Raw genomic sequence first — 23,333 nt, forward strand, 5'->3', positions numbered from 1 at the left:
AATGGAGACTATTATGGGATGTTCAGTAGGCTAGAATGGATATTCAATGCATATTGTACAAGGAATATACAAGGGATATCAGGGAATATTAGAGAATATACAAATACAATTAAATATATATATATAAATAAATATATATATTCGGTTTAATCTGGCCCTTCACAACAGCCACCCCCTGAATAGGTCCCAGACCTAATCAGTTAAACAGAGACAGATTAATCGCGTTGTCTATTTACACATAAGGGTTTGCTGTAGGGGTCAGTCAACTTCACAAAGTCATAGGGTTGTAGGGTCATGGTCATCATCGATTGTGTCTGGGAGTCGAGGCAGTTCTATGAGCCTTGCCACGGGACGGGTGTAAGTGCGACCCTGGACGAGCACTTCAGCTGCTCGGACCTTGCCGTCGGCACCGGTGATCACTTTGCTTACGCGGCCGGCCGGCCACATAGCTCTGGGCAGTGATTGATCAATAATCATGACGACTGTTCCTTCTGTCAAATTGTCTCTCTCCTTTACCCACTTCTGGCGGGTCTGTAGAGACGGTAGGTAGTGCAGTAGGAAACTGTTCCAAAACTTGTCGGCTAATACTTGGCTGTACCTCCACATTCGTCGGCCGTTCGCTTCTTCAGGCCGGTACATTGTCTGGGGTAATGCAGGATCTAGCCGCCCCATCAGGAGTGTGTTGGGGGTAACTGGGTCGATATCCGCCACATCACTGGAGACATATCCGAGGGGCTTCGAGTTAAGTACTCCCTCAATCTCCGTGAGGACTGTCATTAGGACTTCTTCCGCCACAGTCTGGGCCCCAAGTACTGCGTACAGGGCTGTCTTTATGGAGCGCACTTCTCGTTCCCAAGTGCCACCGAAGTGGGGTGCGTTTGGGGGGTTGAATGAGCGTCGCTCTCGGGGGCCAGGTGAATTAATCTGCTGTCGGATGGGACAGGCTTTCCTCCCTGTAGACAGGCCAATTCATCGGGGAACGAGTCTCTCTGGGCTCGCTGCAGTAGAAGCAATTCTGCTTCCTCGTAGTTAGCTGCTGACATATCAGCGGGGGACTTGCACTCCGGGTGGTACCGCAGGAATGTTCTTTGTTGTGCACTCTCTATGGACGTGCAATCGTCTATGTTAGGGTCGGTGGAGGCTACGGTGCTCAATCCACAGAACACAGACTTCTTATTTTCCACCTCCTCTGGACTTGCTTCCCTCGGGATAGGCATGGGCCACTGTCCTTCCGGGAGTCTTAGGAATGCGGGGCCGTCACTGTAGACATTGCGACGGGTGAGGTCATCCAGGGGCATCCCCCGGGTGATGACGTCAGCTGGGTTCTGTTTTGTATCAACGTAGCGCCACTCTGTTTCTCCGGTTAACTCTTCGGTTAAGTCTTGAATCTCGGTGACTCTGACTCCCACGAAGACTTTGTACTTGCATGAGTCCGATTTGATCCAGGCGAGTACCGTCGTGGAATCTGACCACAGGATTGTTCTAGACACCGGTATGGTGAGCTCACGTTGGATGAGCGTGGCTAGGTGCGCTCCGGCTAGGGCTGCGCAGAGCTCTAGACGTGGGATAGATTGTTGCTTGCGTGGGGCTATTCTCGAGCGGGCGAGGACAAATGCTGTGTAGATCTCTCCCCCCTGGTCTTGGGCCCGCAAGTAGGCTACTGATCCGTATGCGACCTCTGAGGCGTCACTGAAGACGTGTAAGTCCATTTTACATGTCTCTGGCCTCACCGTGGGTGGGAAGTAGCTTCGGCGCATATTAACGCCTGGGAGTGAGTGGAGCTCCATCTCCCACTCTCTCCAGGTGGATGCAAGGTGTGCGGGAATGGGGTCGTCCCAGCCCTGGTCCTTGTCCCACAATGCTCGTACAATCATTTTTGCCCTGGTGGTGTACGGTAGAATACATCCTAGCGGGTCATATTGTCGGGCGAGTGTTGTGTACACACTCCGTCTGGTGGTCGGCGCCGCCGCCGGCCTTCCCTGCTCCGTAGTCAGGGGCTTGTGTCTGTAGTGAAGCGAATCTGTTTTGAATCGCCACACCAATCCCAGGGTCATCTCCTGGGCTTCTCCCGGGATTGTAGCCATCCAGGTCTCGCTGCTGGCTGCCTTGTCCTCGGAGGAGAGGCTGCGCAGTACTTGCGGATCGCTGCTGGCCCACTGCCTGAGATCAAAGCCGCCTTTGATCAATGAGGCGCGGAGTTTAATCAGGAGAGCCTCGGCTCCTTCCTGGGTTGAAAGGCTTTGTAGACAGTTGTCTACGTAGAAGCTGTTCTTTACGCTGTGTCGGACCTCTTCGTCCGCTGCTGGGTCCTCTGCTACATGTTTCTGTAGTGCAAATGTCGCACAGCAGGGGCTGCACGTCGTTCCGAAGGGGAGGACTTCCCATTGGTAGATGGCTGGGTGCTCATCTCCTGGCTTCTCTCTCCATAGGAACCGTAACAGGGGCTTGTCCGCCTCTACTAATCTCACCTGCAGGAACATTCCTTTAATGTCCCCGCTGATGGCCACCTTTTCCTGGCGGAAGCGGAGTAGAACGCCGAGTAGGGAGGGGCCGAGTGTGGGACCGGGCACTAACTCTTTATTCAGATTTTGGGATCCGATCTGGTAGCTGCAGTTAAATACTATGCGGTCTTTACCGTTGTGATGGACCTTGTGGTGGGGCACGTACCACGATTCAGTGGTCTGGTCAGCCTCTTTAGTGTCCATCTTTGTGACGTGTCCCGCTGTGATGAGCTTCTCAATCTCAGCGCGGTATACACTCTCTTGGGCGGGGTTCTTGGCTAAGCGCCGCTCCGTGTTCAGCAGGTACCGTTCTGTGGCGTCTGTCTTGGCGTGGAAAGTAGGCATTCCTTCTCGCCGCAGGAGTGGCGTGGCGTATCTCAACACGCCGTTGACCGGGACTCTCTTGGTCCCTGTCTCGAGGAGGTGAATGGCGTAAATGTCATCTTTAGAGCGAATGTCTTTCTTTCCGTTCTTAAAGGGCATTTGTTCCAAGGTCCATAGCCGCTCTACGTGTTGCAGGAGTGCGGTTTCTCCCTCTGTGACTCGGGAGTGGAGACATCTAGTGGCTGTACTTCGGTTGAGAGATTTGGCGAGCGGGCCTTGGAGAGTCCATCCCAAACGGGTCTCGACTGCTGCAGGACAGCCTCGGGGTCCGGTATGAACCCGGTCTATCGGGACAATGAGGTCTGCATGGTCGGAGCCTATCAACAGGGTCGGCATAGCATTGTCTATGAGCGGGATCGGTAACTTGCGCAGATGTGCATATTTCTCCATCAGCTTGGCGACGGGGTATGTGTACCGCGACAGTCCTATTTCTTGGCTGGTGAAAGCGTCTGCAATCTGGTACCGTCGCTCAGGCTGGCCGCTTGCTGCGATAGAGAATGAGACATTCTCGCCCTTTATCGTCTTCAAATCTCGTCTTATTGTCCGAATTGTCATTTGGGTTTCGCTTCCCCGCAGCCCTAGCTGGGCCGCAGCGGAGGTGAGCAGCAGGGTCTTCTCTGACCCGTCATCGAGGACGGCGTAAGTGTCCAGGACTTTATTCTGGTAGCTTAGTGTCACACGCACTACTTTTAGGAGTACTCGGGCTCCACTGCTGCTGGCGGGATCGATGTACATGACGCTCGCTTTGCGGCTGGATGGTGCAGGTGAAGGGCGCCGTCTGTTACTGTCGTGAAGTATGTCCAGATGGGCTCCATCGCACTTGGTGCACCTTTTCTTTAAGCGGCATTCGGCTGCCATGTGTGAGCGCGCACAGCGAAAACAGCGCTTGTTGGACTTTATCCATTGACCTGCTTCCTCCGCGTTCAGCTTGGGGAAGGAGTCACATTGCGCTAGCCAGTGTTCTTTCTCACAGTAGGGGCACACTATCTTCCACTTCTCCGTTCTGGAGGGGGTACTGTGGCTCCTGCTGCTCGGTACTGACTCCGATTGGTGCATCACAGTCACCGATCTTCTTCCATCATTTAGTCGTCTGGTTCCTTCTCTGGAGCCAGGGGTGCTCCGTCCGAATGTATCTAGCCGTAGGCTGCTGACTTCTCTCGCCAGGAAGTCTGCTAGATCGAGGAGGTTCGGTTTGGGGCCATTCGGGTCTCTGTGGTCCCTCTGCCGCCTAAAGCGCTCCTGACGAGCGGGCGGCAGCATCTCCAGGATCCTTTCCACATTTGAGTTGGCGTAAAGTTCATGCCTCCCCTTCTCTCTTTGCGCTCCCAACATCCCTACCAGGGACTGCACTCTGATGGACAGGTCGTCCAGTGCTCGATTGTCTATTGCTGGGGGTAAGCGGTCGATGTGTCGGATCTCCTGGATCACGTAATCCCATATGCGCCCATACCTCTGGTCCAATGCTACCAGCGCTGCTGTGTATGGGGTGGTGGAAGTCGCGTAGGCGAGCGCTATATTATGTGCGCGGGGTACCTTTAAGTGCTTCAGTAGGATGGCGTATTTATGGCGTTCATCCAATACATCCACCAACATGGTCTCCAGACACATGCAGAGTTCTGTATACTGGGCCCGGTTCTCTTGGGTGAAGTCGGGTACCATAGGCGTGCCAATGTATGACGCTGACTGTGGATACATCGGCGAGCGTTGGGGGAGAGGCCTCCTAGGCGAGTCTCCTCCCGCTCCTTGGTATGGGCTGGTACCGGCAGTGTACCATGGCCCGCTTGTCCAGGTGCTGTTCCTCGGTGCGGGTCGTGTGTCGTGCTCACCCGTGTATAGAGTCGGGGGTCTGTAGCGCAGCTCCGCGGGAGTATAGCCTGGGCTGTACCGGGCCTCCTGGTCCGGTAGAGTACTGTGCTGTCTTCGGGCGTGGTTCTCCTCCTCTTCCTCTTCGTCTTCAGTTAGGTCATCCAGTGCTTGTAGTCTCTGGTTTAGCCTCTCCACAGGATATGCTGCTCCTTCCCGGTTGCTAGGTCTCGCTTGGACCGGAGGGGGGAGGTGGTCTGTGGGGGGTATAGACCTCGTCTGTTGGTCAAGTTCAGGGTTGTTTACTCGGCTAGGGGATGCCGCCCTGGAGGTGTGTCTAGACGAGTTCCTGGAGCCTCTGGCGGAGGGAGAGGGTGTTGTCCGTCTGATCAGCTGTTCTATTAGTTGCGACTGCTGTCTGTCGCGCGCTGCGTCCCGTTGAGCACCGGCTCGTTCTCGGGCCACATTCTCTTCCATCTGAATGCGTCTTATTTCTAGACGTATCTGCTCGTGTTCGCTTCGCTGCTGGATCTGCAGTCGGTCGCGTTCAGCAGCGGCGTTCAGGCTGATGAGGAAGGCCTGCTGTAGGGTCCTCTCTGCCTCTGGAGAAGGCGGTTGTATAGGGGAGCCTTCCCTCGGGGTACTCCTTGCGGAGCCTTGGAGTTCTATCTCCACGGTGCTCTCCCCGTCTTCTTCCGTGCCGAGTTCTCTCTCGGTAGCGTTGTATTCCTCCCGGGACTCATCGGGGACTACTTCTTCAGTACTGGCGGGGTGTGAAGTCATGTCTGGTTCCCACTGGTCCCCACCGTGAACTTGGTCAGTTACATTAGAGCCCGTAGGGGCCTCTATGGTCGGGGTAGTCTGGGCGTTGGGGTTAGACATACTTTTACTTTCTAGTTTTACCGCGTTTACTGTTAGTAGAAGACTAGGTTGTTGACTGACAGCGTAAGCCTCTAAGTACTGAGGGAGCCGTCGTTCGCGCTGCGGGCGTTGGTTAGGAGGATCGTTTCGTGGAGTGTTCATCATAGGCCATTTCAATATTAATAACACTATATTAATATTACACTAATTACCCTCCGGCTCGAAGGACCAATTGTAACTGAGGGGTACAATTCCCTGACTGTATTACTAGATATGATACTTACTACCACTACCTTTGTACTTAATATTCGGCCACCCAGTACACGGCATAAATATATTATCATAAACACTCTCACGTAGATGAAACGGATCCAACACAAATGTACGAAGTCGAAACAGGTCTTTATTTCTACACAGCGATGGTGTGTAGAACAAGCACTTAATCACTTAATTACATTTATGAATTGAAATAGTATGCACTTTTATGGCAAAGAGTATTCGTCGGTATATCAATAGAGAATGTCCAATCTCTGAAGGCGCAGGTGGTAAATATACGACCTGGAATAGTTAAGGAATAACAGCAATGATACTTTAATGATTATATACTAGATACACTAGAGGGGGTTAATCCGGTCGCTTGTAAGCCGACAGGAGTAGGAGGGGGGGGGGGGTAGAATCCGGCTGCCTCGTCCGGCCAAGGGTATCCCAGGTGAACCCACTGTAGTGCCGTTCAATGCGCCGGCGATCCTTGGACCACAGATGAAAGCAGGTGGACTCTTTGTGGGCCGGCTCTCTCCGGTCCACGGGGGAGAGACGTGAAGCGACCTCGTCTTGCAGAGCGTCTCCTCACCTTGCGTCCTCTCCAGGGGGGGGGGTTCCAACACACGGCAGTGTCGGGGGTCTTTATCCATGGAATAATCAAAGTATACAAAGCATAATCCGTGCCTGGGAAGGCGGGCTGTCGTCGGTAGAATAATCCGGTATACAGGTCCACTCGCTCATCGGCTCTGGGGCTCCTCGGGTGCAGCTTCACATGGGGTCAACCACCCTGGGTAAGCAGCCAGTTCTCTGCCCGAAACGATGGGGTACTGACTACGGTAGCATTCTCACCGCACGAAGCACTATATATTAACAGACTATTATTAGCTTAAAAGACTACGTCCAACTCGACGATATAGTGCCAAATATGACTATTCAAATATTAATATACACGATGTCTCAATACCGATGGTAGGCGAACTTGGCCTTACTCCCACACGTGGCGTCGCGGGGAGGCTTTACGTCTGTGACTCTATTGGAGGGTAAGAAACTGGACTGAAAAGAAAGTCCTACTTTAGTAGCGCAGTATATATACGCACTATGAACAAATAGTCCCATTAGTGGTGCGGTAGCCAGATTCCTACGCGGAACTAGGACTTGTTCGTACATGTGGAGCGGTACGTTTGAACTGGGTCTGAGGGGTATGGCAGCCTGGCACCAAGGTCTCGACCAATAGTAGAATGGAGACTATTATGGGATGTTCAGTAGGCTAGAATGGATATTCAATGCATATTGTACAAGGAATATACAAGGGATATCAGGGAATATTAGAGAATATACAAATACAATTAAATATATATATATAAATAAATATATATATTCGGTTTAATCTGGCCCTTCACAACAGGAGGTCTATTTGTATTAAAAACAATAGATTGTTTTTCATTTAAATGTCTGGAAGAGCTCAAAAATAAAAATTTCATGATATTTCCATTGCCTTTTTTTTGTTGATTTAAATGTTACTGATTGTATTAAATGGGCACATAATATCGTCTCATATCGATCGCAGGCACCTGAATCGAATTGTATCGTATCGTGGCAGACTGTGTGATATCGGATAATATCGTATCGTTGTCCAAAGAATCGATATCGTATTGTATCGTGATTAAACTGGTGTTTCCCACCCCTAGCAAATACCGCCGCGTATCGTCTCCCGTAGGGGTGCACCGATGTATCGGCCGATAAGCTCAAATGTGCCGATGGCAGTAGCCGATAAATATCCATCAATTTGTGTCGCGTCAATCTGGCCCACACGTTCAAACTTTGAAAAAAGTTTCAGTCAAGCGACCTGCACAACGCCGCCCCCCCACACACACACGCTACTGCATCAAAGTTACTCCTTATGATTAACAAAGGCATTCGTTATAGGGCGGTTAGGTGGCGTAGCGGAGATTGCGTTCGTCACCAACCCCGGAGCTGTGAGCTGGATTCGCCTGTTCGAATCCAGCTCACAGCTCCGGGGTTGTCGCCAGCTTGGCTGGCCGTTCACACTAATACAATTGGCTGTATTAGAGGGTGGGAGAAGCTGGCGGGGTGGGTCCGGGTCGTTGTAAACAGCGACTCCTACAGTTCGGTCGGGGCGCCTGCTAAGCGCGGATAGGACCTGAGTGGGATAGTGTGATCCTTCCACACGCTACGCCCTCTCAGGGAGGATCCGCGCTGCCAGGTGAAAAGAAGCGGTTGATTGGCTGGACGTGTGTCGGAGGAAGCACGTGGTAGCCTCCACTCTCCCAGATGATCTGACTGTGGGGGGTAAGTGCGCAGCGACCAGGAAGGGGATTGGGAATTGGCATACGACTAACATTGGGATGGGAGAAAAAATCGGAGGAAAATGGAGGGGGAAAAAGATAATAATAAAAAAAAACAAAAAAACAAAGGCATTCGTTTTGTGGCATTAACGTTACATAGTTACACGTTCAATAGTATCAGCATATTATTTACCCGACCAGATAGCAAGCATTACTCATTCATATCTCAGTTCCTTCCTTTGCTCAGAGAGCCCGTACTGAATTGTACCCATTCTGCAATCTGTTAATAAAGTTTTCAATCAGACAAATGTATAGAAAAGCTTTTATTATAACATTCGTTGCAGTAAAATCATTATGCCTCGTTTAGTACTCCTGCGGGGCGCTGGTAATCTACTCGTGGGCCGCGGGGAGCTAACGTTATTAGCTTTGTTGTTGAGCTCTCGTCAAAATCAATAGCGGAATTCCCGGAAGTAGAAAACGAATACGTGCTTGCCAATTGGTGGTAAGAACAGCAGGAGGTGGGTGCTAGCGGTGTGACGTAATTGGCAGAATCGACTGTCAATCAAAATGGTTCTGTTTGTACCTGACACGACACATGTATTGCAAACTCAGATTATGGAGATATTACTGGAGAACATGGAGCTTTGTTTGAGAGAGATACAGTGAGTGCTGTCTCTTAAACTCATAAAACTCATACACTTTTTTGTCTTTTTAGTCAAGTTAGTCTGTTGAAGATGAAAGCCAGTGGGTATTATATGACTCAGACTTCAGCAATAATCATGAGCATTATAAAATATATAAAAAACACACATGGCATGATGGAATACCAACATATTTCTTGATGTTTCCTTTTTTAAGTAAGTAAAGAGGCCTATGTTTATCGGTGAGCACAATTTGTAACACAAAAAGAGAGACGTGTAGCCTATTCATTTATTTATTATTTTATTTATTCATTTTATTATTATTATTTTATTTGTTGCCATGCCTAAAATAATAGTCAAGCATAGGGCTAACACATTTTCATAAACAATAATATAATTGTTTGTTATATGGTTATAATAAAAGCTTTTCTATACATTTGTTTGATTGATTGAAAACGTTATTAACAGATTGCAGAATGGGTACAATACAGTACAGCTCAATACAACAACAGTGCTAAGACTGGAGGATGAAGACCAGAAAAAGACTTTCGGCTTTTTTACATAAGGGTCCTCCATTTTCAATTAATCAAAACATTTAGAGACATACAAATATACAGTAGTTTCATAAAAAAAATATATATCTTAATTTTTTTTGCCACAAATATCGTTAGTTGAACAATCGGTATCGGCCGCAAATGTTCATATCGGTGCATCCCTAGTCTCCCGGATGGTATTGCACATCATTGGATTGGATTGGGTGGGACTATGCATCAGAAAAAAAACTCCGGTCCCGGGGTTTCCCTTCTCGGGCAAGCAGTAGCTGTTACCACATTCACTGGGGAGGCTCGGAGCAGCGTCGATTATGTGTTTTGGTGCTATAACGTTGGATCAATAAACGCGATCAATATTTGGAATGGCGATCAGAAATTGGATTAATCTTTTTGCAGAACATCTGATGTGAGGTAAGGACTCTATTTTACCAGTCTTGGGTTAATCCGATTTTTTTTCTCCGCCATCGCAGCGTGTGTGTGTGTGTGTGCGTAACGTTAGCGCTGACCATGGCACGGATAATCGATTTTTCAGCCCGCTTCTCTAGCGTGCATAAGTACACGTATACTATCGATAATCTAGCGTTTATTTGAAAACTATTCATAAATCAGCCGAAAAATGACAACGTGTTTTGTGTATTCCACTAAAGAGCTATTATCGCAGAATTTCTCTGGAATTACTAGACATCTCCAAAACTATACTCTTATTCAAAACGGTATAAAACGGAAAAGTACCAATGAAAAAACAATCCGTTTTGTACATGTTGACTGCAAGCAAGTCATTGATAAGCGACTGGTGTATTAGATCCATAGCCATAATTTAAGATATAGTTTAAAGGAAAACTCCAACATTTTGGGAAATTAGCTTTGCCATCTACCCTGGAGTTAGACAAGAAGATGCATACCTTTTTCTTCTCTGTGCATGCAGTAGGAGTAGGAAGACGTTTGGAACTAGGCTAATGGAGGAACCTACTTCCAGTGACTGACGCTAAGCCAGGCTAACTGTGCGCATCTTCCTACTCCTACTGCATGCACAGAGAAGAAAAAGGTATGTATCTTACCACTCCAACATTTTGGGAACCCTGGAGTTAGACAAGAAGATGCATACCTTTTTCTTCTCTGTGCATGCAGTAGGAGTAGGAAGACGTTTGGAACTAGGCTAATGGAGGAACCTACTTCCAGTGACTGACGCTAAGCTAGGCTAACGGTGCGTGTCTTCCTACTCCTACTGCATGCACAGAGAAGAAAAAGGGTATGTATCTTCTTGTCTAACTCCAGGGTGCCCAAAATGTTGGAGTGGTATGATACATACGTTTTTCTTCTCTGTGCATGCAGTAGGAGTAGGAAGATGCACACCGTTAGCCTAGAGAGGGTGGTCTCGGCACACTTCCAACCGAACCCGACGCGACTCGTACGCTGTGAGAATGCAATCGACTTAACAAACCGACACAACTCACTTGCGGGGGGAGATTGCGGGGGAGCAAATTAATGAATGTGGATGAGAGCCATGATGTAAGTGGTTGCAGATACGGCTGTGGGGGTGCTAGAGACATGATCGAATAGACTTTTATGCGCCTCAATCTCCTGAACACGGCGCGACCCATTCCTAATCGATCAGAACTAAATCGGCAGAGAAAAAGCCCATTTTAAAGCACCTATTCCCCATGCACATGGGCAGATTGCCCACGGAGTCTGGACGATGCGAGATGACGCACGAATGAATGTGGACTGTTCCATCAGAGGGGGGAGCTTCGGTGGCCAGTGTCCTTTCAGCCGAACAGGATAATGAAAAAATGAACCCACTAAATGGCCAGACGCATCTTATGGCGACATCTACAATTACCTCATTGAGTCTCCAGGTAGACTAATGTTTATATTTAAGTGCAGCGGACTGTAGCCACTCACATTACCACCGAAGCTCCCCCCTCTGATGGAACAGTCCACATTCATTCGTGCGTCGCCTCGCGTCGTCCAGACTCCGTGGGCAATCTGCGCATGTGCATGGGGAATAGGTGCTTTAAAATGGGCTTTTTCTCTGCCGATTTAGTTCTGATCGATTAGGAATGGGTCGCGCCGTGTTCAGGAGATTGAGGCGCATAAAAGTCTATTCGATCATGTCTCCAGCACCCCCACAGCCGTATCTGCAACCACTTACATCACGGCTCTGATCCACATTCATTAATTTGCCCCCCCCCCCCCCCGCTCTCCCCTCCCCGATTTCAATGTAACACGGAGATTCAGGGTTGGGGGGGGGCACACCCCAAAATCGGACCAATGAGTGACAGTTTGCTCGGCTCGTGCGTGCGTTTGTTTTTGTCCGCTGTTAACACAGCCGTGTGAACACAAACGAACTAAGGGACAAGTGCAACATTGTATCGTTATAGTCCCTGTGTCTCCCTGAATCGGAACAAAGCAAACGAACTACAGGTGTGAAAACACCCTAAGATTTCTATGAAACTATATTAAAAAAAAAAATAAAGGATTTTTTTTATATAACTTTTTTTTTAAACTCATAAAATATATTGGGTTGCACCTAAATCGGCAGGGTCAGTCGGCAACCGGAAACAAACCATTATTTTTTTAGGCCTCATGGTCTTCTCATAGAGTCAGTTTAATAAAGAATAACAATCTAGAACAGGGGCTAACATCATGTCAACGACCTCTAAATAGATTCACATTAGGCCACGGACCCACCTTTGATAAGATAAAGTAATGTAGGACCCCATCTCAGAACATTGTGTTGTTAGTTGTAATTTATAGTACAGATGATGGCTGTCCAAACTGTAGGTGAATTAAATAGTCATTGTAAAGTTCAGAGTCTCTGCATGGTTAACTATCCTTCCTAATTATTTCTGGTGACCCCTGGAACCTCCTAAATTACCTCTGCAGGTCCGATGACCCTAATCTAACGAATAGAGGCATATCCTACTCGCTACTTAAGGAACTAGCAGACCTGGAAATAGAGCAGGTAAATACTTTTTCTTAGGCTAGTCTCATAATGTTGTAACAACAGATTAGCTTGTATGCAGATTAATCATCCAAGGTTGTTGAAGGGTCACTTTTGTAACGGGCACATTCTACTTTCCCATGAATGCAACAGCCTGCAACCCGACAACATTGCTAAACTATGTCAATCTAAGCTCCGTCTCTCCTCCTCTGTCTGTCTGTCTGTCTGTCTGTCTGTCTGTCTGTCTGTCTGTCTGTCTGTCTGTCTGTCCCATCTGCCTGTATGTATGGCTGTCTGTCTGTCTGCCTGTCTTTCTGTCTCTCTTCAGAGATGTGGTATGGAGTGTTCCTGTGGGCAGCCGTCTCCTCTCTGGTGTTCCACCTGCCTGCGGCCCTCCTGGCCCTCTACACACTGCGGCAGCACAAGGTGGCCCGTTTCATGCCCATCGCCATCCTCCTGATGGGAGTCCTGGGACCCGTGTTTGGTGGAGTCCTAACTAGTGAGTGTGGATAGTAACTGATTATTATGTTATGTTAAGGGAGTCCTAACTAGTGAGTGGATAGTAACAGATTATTATGTTATGTTAAGGGAGTCCTAACTAGTGAGTGGATAGTAACAGATTATTATGTTATGTTAAGGGGTCCTAACTAGTGAGTGGATAGTAACAGATTATTATGTTATGTTAAGGGAGTCCTAACTAGTGAGTGGATAGTAACTGATTATTATGTTATGTTAAGGGGTCCTAACTAGTGAGTGGGGATAGTAACAGATTATTATGTTATGTTAAGGGGTCCTAACTAGTGAGTGGATAGTAACTGATTATTACGTTATGTTAAGGGAGTCCTAACTAGTGAGTGGATAGTAACAGATTATTATGTTATGTTAAGGGAGTCCTAACTAGTGAGTGGATAGTAACAGATTATTATGTTATGTTAAGGGGTCCTAACTAGTGAGTGGATAGTAACAGATTATTATGTTATGTTAAGGGAGTCCTAACTAGTGAGTGGATAGTAACTGATTATTATGTTATGTTAAGGGAGTCCTAACTAGTGAGTGGATAGTAACAGATTATTATGTTATGTTAAGGGGTCCTAACTAGTGAGTGGATAGTAACAGATTATTACGTTATGTTAAGGGAGTCCTAACTAGTGAGTGGATAGTAACAGATTATTATGTTATGTTAAGGGAGTCCTAACCAGTGAGTGGGGATAGTAACTGATTATTATGTTATGTTAAGGGGTCCTAACTAGTGAGTGGATAGTAACATATTATTATGTTATGTTAAGGGGTCCTAACCAGTGAGTGGATAGTAACAGATTATTATGTTATGTTAAGGGGTCCTAACTAGTGAGTGGATAGTAACAGATTATTATGTTATGTTAAGGGGTCCTAACTAGTGAGTGGATAGTAACAGATTATTATGTTATGTTAAAGGGTCCTAACTAGTGAGTGGATAGTAACAGATTATTATGTTATGTTAAGGGAGTCCTAACTAGTGAGTGTGGATAGTAACAGATTATTATGTTATGTTAAGGGAGTCCTAACTAGTGAGTGTGGATAGTAACAGATTATTATGTTATGTTAAGGGAGTCCTAACTAGTGAGTGGATAGTAACAGATTATTATGTTATGTTAAGGGGGTCCTAACCAGTGAGTGTGGATAGTAACAGATTATTATGTTATGTTAAAGGGTCCTAACTAGTGAGTGGATAGTAACAGATTATTATGTTATGTTAAGGAGTCCTAACCAGTGAGTGTGGATAGTAACAGATTATTATGTTATGTTAAGGGAGTCCTAACCAGTGAGTGGATAGTAACTGATTATTATGTTATGTTAAGGGAGTCCTAACTAGTGAGTGGATAGTAACTGATTATTATGTTATGTTAAGGGAGTCCTAACTAGTGAGTGGATAGTAACAGATTATTATGTTATGTTAAGGGAGTCCTAACTAGTGAGTGGATAGTAACAGATTATTATGTTATGTTAAGGGGTCCTAACTAGTGAGTGGATAGTAACAGATTATTATGTTATGTTAAGGGAGTCCTAACTAGTGAGTGGATAGTAACAGATTATTATGTTATGTTAAGGGGTCCTAACTAGTGAGTGGATAGTAACAGATTATTATGTTATGTTAAGGGAGTCCTAACTAGTGAGTGGATAGTAACAGATTATTATGTTATGTTAAGGGAGTCCTAACTAGTGAGTGGATAGTAACTGATTATTATGTTATGTTAAGGGAGTCCTAACCAGTGAGTGGATAGTAACAGATTATTATGTTATGTTAAGGGAGTCCTAACTAGGGGTGGGAATCACCAGTTTCATCATGATACGATACGATATCGATTCTTTGGACAACGATACGATATTTGCCGATATCACAAAGTCTCTCACGATACAATACGATACGATTAGATTCAGGTGCCTGCGATCGATATGAGATGATATCATATGCCCATTTAACACAATCAGTAACATTTAGATCAACAAAAAAAAGGTAATGAATATCATTTGACATTTGTATTTTTGAGCTCTTCCAGACATTTAAAGGAAAATCAATTTATTGTTTTTAATACAAATAGACCTCCTGTTCACTGTAAAGTGCCACGTTTTTATATATTGAGCTTTAAACTTTAAGCTAAATTTTTTGGAACTCAAAACTCACAACCTCCCTCTCCCAAACCGTTCCTACAACAATTTGTTGATGTTGCATGATCATGTATAGGCCTACATTTATTATGTATTATATTGTTTATGTTTAAATAACATTTAAACATCAAACTCCTGACCTCATCTGGTCTTTCCAAAGACTCGCGCACACACACACAGAAAGGGAGAATGCTATGCTGTAACATCTACACACACGGAGCTACTGCTGTTGTTCTTGGGCGGATATGAGACTCGCCACAGGATTTTCAAAATAAGAGTATCGATATGAATCGATCTTATTACATCGCATCGATCCGATTCGATTGTTGATAATTACATCGATGTATCGATCTGGATCGATGTATCGTCCCACCCCTAGTCCTAACTAGTGAGTGGATAGTAACAGATTATTATGTTATGTTAAGGGGTCCTAACTAGTGAGTGGATAGTAACAGATTATTATGTTATGTTAAGGGAGTCCTAACTAGTGAGTGGATAGTAACAGATTATTATGTTATGTTAAGGGAGTCCTAACTAGTGAGTGTGGATAGTAACAGATTATTATGTTATGTTAAGGGGTCCTAACTAGTGAGTGGATAGTAACAGATTATTATGTTATGTTAAGGGAGTCCTAACTAGTGAGTGGATAGTAACTGATTATTATGTTATGTTAAAGGGTCCTAACTAGTGAGTGGATAGTAACAGATTATTATGTTATGTTAAGGGGTCCTAACTAGTGAGTGGATAGTAACTGATTATTATGTTATGTTAAGGGAGTCCTAACTAGTGAGTGGATAGTAACAGATTATTATGTTATGTTAAAGGAGTCCTAACTAGTGAGTGGATAGTAACAGATTATTATGTTATGTTAAAGGAGTCCTAACTAGTGAGTGGATAGTAACAGATTATTATGTTATGTTAAGGGGTCCTAACTAGTGAGTGGATAGTAACAGATTATTATGTTATGTTAAGGGGTCCTAACTAGTGAGTGGGGATAGTAACAGATTATTATGTTATGTTAAGGGAGTCCTAACCAGTGAGTGGATAGTAACAGATTATTATGTTATGTTAAGGGAGTCCTAACCAGTGAGTGGATAGTAACTGATTATTATGTTATGTTAAGGGAGTCCTAACTAGTGAGTGTGGATAGTAACAGATTATTATGTTATGTTAAGGGAGTCTTAACTAGTGAGTGGATAGTAACTGATTATTATGTTATGTTAAGGGAGTCCTAACTAGTGAGTGGATAGTAACAGATTATTATGTTATGTTAAGGGAGTCCTAACTAGTGAGTGTGGATAGTAACAGATTATTATGTTATGTTAAGGGAGTCCTAACTAGTGAGTGGATAGTAACAGATTATTATGTTATGTTAAGGGCTCCTAACTAGTGAGTGTGGATAGTAACAGATTATTATGTTATGTTAAGGAGTCCTAACTAGTGAGTGGATAGTAACAGATTATTATGTTATGTTAAGGGGTCCTAACTAGTGAGTGGATAGTAACAGATTATTATGTTATGTTAAGGGGTCCTAACTAGTGAGTGGATAGTAACAGATTATTATGTTATGTTAAGGGAGTCCTAACTAGTGAGTGGATAGTAACAGATTATTATGTTATGTTAAGGGAGTCCTAACTAGTGAGTGGATAGTAACAGATTATTATGTTATGTTAAGGGAGTCCTAACTAGTGAGTGTGGATAGTAACAGATTATTATGTTATGTTAAGGGAGTCCTAACTAGTGAGTGGATAGTAACAGATTATTATGTTATGTTAAGGGAGTCCTAACCAGTGAGTGGATAGTAACAGATTATTATGTTATGTTAAGGGAGTCCTAACCAGTGAGTGGATAGTAACTGATTATTATGTTATGTTAAGGGAGTCCTAACTAGTGAGTGTGGATAGTAACAGATTATTATGTTATGTTAAGGGAGTCTTAACTAGTGAGTGGATAGTAACTGATTATTATGTTATGTTAAGGGAGTCCTAACTAGTGAGTGGATAGTAACAGATTATTATGTTATGTTAAGGGAGTCCTAACTAGTGAGTGTGGATAGTAACAGATTATTATGTTATGTTAAGGGAGTCCTAACTAGTGAGTGGATAGTAACAGATTATTATGTTATGTTAAGGGGTCCTAACTAGTGAGTGTGGATAGTAACAGATTATTATGTTATGTTAAGGAGTCCTAACTAGTGAGTGGATAGTAACAGATTATTATGTTATGTTAAGGGGTCCTAACTAGTGAGTGGATAGTAACTGATTATTATGTTATGTTAAGGGGTCCTAACTAGTGAGTGGATAGTAACAGATTATTATGTTATGTTAAGGGGTCCTAACTAGTGAGTGGATAGTAACAGATTATTATGTTATGTTAAGGGAGTCCTAACTAGTGAGTGGATAGTAACAGATTATTATGTTATGTTAAAGGAGTCCTAACTAGTGAGTGGATAGTAACAGATTATTATGTTATGTTAAAGGGTCCTAACCAGTGAGTGGATAGTAACAGATTATTATGTTATGTTAAGGGAGTCCTAACTAGTGAGTGGATAGTAACAGATTATTATGTTATGTTAAGGGAGTCCTAACTAGTGAGTGGATAGTAACAGATTATTATGTTATGTTAAGGGAGTCCTAACTAGTGAGTGGATAGTAACATATTAGTATGTTATGTTAAGGGAGTCCTAACTAGTGAGTGGATAGTAACAGATTATTATGTTATGTTAAGGGGTCCTAACTAGTGAGTGTGGATAGTAACAGATTATTACGTTATGTTAAGGGAGTCCTAACTAGTGAGTGGATAGTAACAGATTATTATGTTATGTTAAGGGAGTCCTAACTAGTGAGTGGATAGTAACAGATTATTATGTTATGTTAAAGGAGTCCTAACTAGTGAGTGCATAGTAACAGATTATTATGTTATGTTAAAGGAGTCCTAACTAGTGAGTGGGGATAGTAACAGATTATTATGTTATGTTAAAGGAGTCCTAACTAGTGAGTGGATAGTAACAGATTATTATGTTATGTTAAGGGAGTCCTAACCAGTGAGTGGATAGTAACAGATTATTATGTTATGTTAAGGGAGTCCTAACTAGTGAGTGTGGATAGTAACAGATTATTATGTTATGTTAAGGGAGTCCTAACTAGTGAGTGTGGATAGTAACAGATTATTACGTTATGTTAAGGGAGTCCTAACTAGTGAGTGTGGATAGTAACAGATTATTATGTTATGTTAAGGGAGTCCTAACCAGTGAGTGGATAGTAACAGATTATTATGTTATGTTAAGGGGTCCTAACTAGTGAGTGGATAGTAACAGATTATTATGTTATGTTAAAGGGTCCTAACTAGTGAGTGGATAGTAACAGATTATTATGTTATGTTAAGGGGTCCTAACTAGTGAGTGGATAGTAACTGATTATTATGTTATGTTAAAGGGTCCTAACTAGTGAGTGGATAGTAACTGATTATTATGTTATGTTAAAGGGTCCTAACTAGTGAGTGGATAGTAACTGATTATTATGTTATGTTAAGGGAGTCCTAACTAGTGAGTGGATAGTAACAGATTATTATGTTATGTTAAGGGAGTCCTAACTAGTGAGTGGATAGTAACAGATTATTATGTTATGTTAAGGGGTCCTAACTAGTGAGTGGATAGTAACAGATTATTATGTTATGTTAAGGGAGTCCTAACTAGTGAGTGTGGATAGTAACTGATTATTATGTTATGTTAAAGGGTCCTAACTAGTGAGTGGATAGTAACTGATTATTATGTTATGTTAAGGGAGTCCTAACTAGTGAGTGGATAGTAACTGATTATTATGTTATGTTAAGGGGTCCTAACTAGTGAGTGGATAGTAACAGATTATTATGTTATGTTAAGGGAGTCCTAACTAGTGAGTGGATAGTAACAGATTATTATGTTATGTTAAGGGGTCCTAACTAGTGAGTGGATAGTAACAGATTATTATGTTATGTTAAGGGAGTCCTAACCAGTGAGTGGGGATAGTAACTGATTATTATGTTATGTTAAGGGAGTCCTAACCAGTGAGTGGATAGTAACAGATTATTATGTTATGTTAAGGGGTCCTAACTAGTGAGTGTGGATAGTAACAGATTATTATGTTATGTTAAGGGAGTCCTAACTAGTGAGTGGATAGTAACAGATTATTATGTTATGTTAAAGGGTCCTAACTAGTGAGTGGATAGTAACAGATTATTATGTTATGTTAAAGGGTCCTAACTAGTGAGTGGATAGTAACAGATTATTATGTTATGTTAAGGAGTCCTAACCAGTGAGTGTGGATAGTAACTGATTATTATGTTATGTTAAAGGGTCCTAACTAGTGAGTGGATAGTAACAGATTATTATGTTATGTTAAGGGAGTCCTAACTAGTGAGTGGATAGTAACAGATTATTATGTTATGTTAAGGGAGTCCTAACTAGTGAGTGGATAGTAACAGATTATTATGTTATGTTAAAGGGTCCTAACTAGTGAGTGGATAGTAACAGATTATTATGTTATGTTAAAGGGTCCTAACTAGTGAGTGGATAGTAACAGATTATTATGTTATGTTAAGGAGTCCTAACCAGTGAGTGTGGATAGTAACAGATTATTATGTTATGTTAAGGGAGTCCTAACTAGTGAATGGATAGTAACTGATTATTATGTTATGTTAAAGGGTCCTAACTAGTGAGTGGATAGTAACAGATTATTATGTTATGTTAAGGGAGTCCTAACTAGTGAGTGGATAGTAACAGATTATTATGTTATGTTAAGGGGTCCTAACTAGTGAGTGTGGATAGTAACAGATTATTATGTTATGTTAAGGGAGTCCTAACTAGTGAGTGGATAGTAACAGATTATTATGTTATGTTAAAGGAGTCCTAACTAGTGAGTGGATAGTAACAGATTATTATGTTATGTTAAGGGGTCCTAACTAGTGAGTGGATAGTAACAGATTATTATGTTATGTTAAAGGAGTCCTAACTAGTGAGTGGATAGTAACAGATTATTATGTTATGTTAAGGAGTCCTAACTAGTGAGTGGATAGTAACAGATTATTATGTTATGTTAAGGGGTCCTAACTAGTGAGTGGATAGTAACAGATTATTATGTTATGTTAAGGGAGTCCTAACTAGTGAGTGGATAGTAACAGATTATTATGTTATGTTAAGGGAGTCCTAACTAGTGAGTGGATAGTAACAGATTATTATGTTATGTTAAGGGGTCCTAACCAGTGAGTGGATAGTAACAGATTATTATGTTATGTTAAGGGAGTCCTAACTAGTGAGTGTGGATAGTAACAGATTATTATGTTATGTTAAAGGAGTCCTAACTAGTGAGTGGATAGTAACAGATTATTATGTTATGTTAAAGGAGTCCTAACTAGTGAGTGGATAGTAACAGATTATTATGTTATGTTAAAGGAGTCCTAACTAGTGAGTGGGGATAGTAACAGATTATTATGTTATGTTAAAGGAGTCCTAACTAGTGAGTGGATAGTAACAGATTATTATGTTATGTTAAGGGAGTCCTAACCAGTGAGTGGATAGTAACAGATTATTATGTTATGTTAAGGGAGTCCTAACTAGTGAGTGGATAGTAACTGATTATTATGTTATGTTAAGGGAGTCCTAACCAGTGAGTGGATAGTAACAGATTATTATGTTATGTTAAGGGAGTCCTAACTAGTGAGTGGATAGTAACAGATTATTATGTTATGTTAAGGGGTCCTAACTAGTGAGTGGATAGTAACAGATTATTATGTTATGTTAAGGGGTCCTAACTAGTGAGTGGATAGTAACAGATTATTATGTTATGTTAAGGGGTCCTAACTAGTGAGTGGATAGTAACAGATTATTATGTTATGTTAAGGGGTCCTAACTAGTGAGTGGATAGTAACAGATTATTATGTTATGTTAAGGAGTCCTAACTAGTGAGTGGATAGTAACAGATTATTATGTTATGTTAAGGGAGTCCTAACTAGTGAGTGGATAGTAACAGATTATTATGTTATGTTAAGGGAGTCCTAACTAGTGAGTGGATAGTAACAGATTATTATGTTATGTTAAGGGAGTCCTAACTAGTGAGTGGATAGTAACAGATTATTATGTTATGTTAAGGGAGTCCTAACTAGTGAGTGGATAGTAACAGATTATTATGTTATGTTAAGGGAGTCCTAACTAGTGAGTGGATAGTAACAGATTATTATGTTATGTTAAGGGAGTCCTAACCAGTGAGTGGATAGTAACAGATTATTATGTTATGTTAAGGGGTCCTAACTAGTGAATGGATAGTAACTGATTATTACGTTATGTTAAGGGAGTCCTAACTAGTGAGTGTGGATAGTAACAGATTATTATGTTATGTTAAGGGAGTCTTAACTAGTGAGTGGATAGTAACTGATTATTATGTTATGTTAAGGGAGTCTTAACTAGTGAGTGGATAGTAACTGATTATTATGTTATGTTAAGGGAGTCCTAACCAGTGAGTGGATAGTAACAGATTATTATGTTATGTTAAGGGAGTCCTAACTAGTGAGTGGATAGTAACAGATTATTATGTTATGTTAAGGGAGTCCTAACTAGTGAGTGGATAGTAACTGATTATTATGTTATGTTAAGGGGTCCTAACTAGTGAGTGGATAGTAACAGATTATTATGTTATGTTAAGGGGTCCTAACTAGTGAGTGGATAGTAACAGATTATTATGTTATGTTAAGGAGTCCTAACTAGTGAGTGGATAGTAACAGATTATTATGTTATGTTAAGGGAGTCCTAACTAGTGAGTGGATAGTAACAGATTATTACGTTATGTTAAGGGGTCCTAACTAGTGAGTGTGGATAGTAACAGATTATTATGTTATGTTAAGGGAGTCCTAACTAGTGAGTGGATAGTAACTGATTATTATGTTATGTTAAAGGGTCCTAACTAGTGAGTGTGGATAGTAACTGATTATTATGTTATGTTAAGGGAGTCCTAACTAGTGAGTGGATAGTAACTGATTATTATGTTATGTTAAGGAGTCCTAACTAGTGAGTGGATAGTAACTGATTATTATGTTATGTTAAAGGGTCCTAACTAGTGAGTGTGGATAGTAACTGATTATTATGTTATGTTAAGGGAGTCCTAACTAGTGAGTGGATAGTAACAGATTATTATGTTATGTTAAGGAGTCCTAACTAGTGAGTGGATAGTAACAGATTATTATGTTATGTTAAGGGAGTCCTAACTAGTGAGTGGATAGTAACAGATTATTATGTTATGTTAAGGGAGTCCTAACTAGTGAGTGGATAGTAACAGATTATTATGTTATGTTAAGGGAGTCCTAACCAGTGAGTGGATAGTAACAGATTATTATGTTATGTTAAGGGAGTCCTAACTAGTGAGTGGATAGTAACAGATTATTATGTTATGTTAAAGGAGTCCTAACTAGTGAGTGGGGATAGTAACAGATTATTATGTTATGTTAAAGGAGTCCTAACTAGTGAGTGGATAGTAACTGATTATTATGTTATGTTAAAGGAGTCCTAACTAGTGAGTGGATAGTAACAGATTATTATGTTATGTTAAGGGAGTCCTAACTAGTGAGTGGATAGTAACAGATTATTTTATGTTAAAGGAGTCCTAACTAGTGAGTGTGGATAGTAACAGATTATTATGTTATGTTAAAGGAGTCCTAACTAGTGAGTGTGGATAGTAACAGATTATTATGTTATGTTAAGGGGTCCTAACTAGTGAGTGGATAGTAACTGATTATTATGTTATGTTAAGGGGTCCTAACTAGTGAGTGGATAGTAACAGATTATTATGTTATGTTAAGGGAGTCCTAACTAGTGAGTGGATAGTAACAGATTATTATGTTATGTTAAGGGAGTCCTAACTAGTGAGTGGATAGTAACTGATTATTATGTTATGTTAAGGGAGTCCTAACTAGTGAGTGGATAGTAACAGATTATTATGTTATGTTAAGGGGTCCTAACTAGTGAGTGTGGATAGTAACTGATTATTATGTTATGTTAAGGGAGTCCTAACTAGTGAGTGGATAGTAACAGATTATTATGTTATGTTAAGGGGTCCTAACTAGTGAGTGGATAGTAACTGATTATTATGTTATGTTAAGGGAGTCCTAACTAGTGAGTGGATAGTAACAGATTATTATGTTATGTTAAAGGGTCCTAACTAGTGAGTGGATAGTAACAGATTATTATGTTATGTTAAGGGAGTCCTAACTAGTGAGTGGATAGTAACAGATTATTATGTTATGTTAAGGGGTCCTAACTAGTGAGTGGATAGTAACAGATTATTATGTTATGTTAAGGGAGTCCTAACTAGTGAGTGGATAGTAACAGATTATTATGTTATGTTAAGGGAGTCCTAACTAGTGAGTGGATAGTAACAGATTATTATGTTATGTTAAGGGAGTCCTAACTA

General features: G+C 42.3%; 1 protein-coding gene across 1 annotated transcript in view; it reads left to right on the top strand.

The window, feature by feature from the left end:
• tmem170a (transmembrane protein 170A) overlaps positions 1-23,333 on the top strand; it is a 57,921-nt gene that overhangs the window by 6,889 nt on the left and 27,699 nt on the right. Inside the window, exon 2 of the mRNA XM_084316050.1 lies at positions 12,581-12,751. Within this exon, the coding sequence (XP_084172176.1) occupies positions 12,581-12,751 (171 nt within the window). The remainder of the gene's footprint in view (positions 1-12,580; positions 12,752-23,333) is intronic.

The sequence above is a fragment of the Notolepis coatsorum genome (assembly GCF_963971535.1).
Source record: "Notolepis coatsorum genome assembly, chromosome: 6".
Lineage (NCBI taxonomy): Eukaryota > Metazoa > Chordata > Actinopteri > Aulopiformes > Paralepididae > Notolepis > Notolepis coatsorum.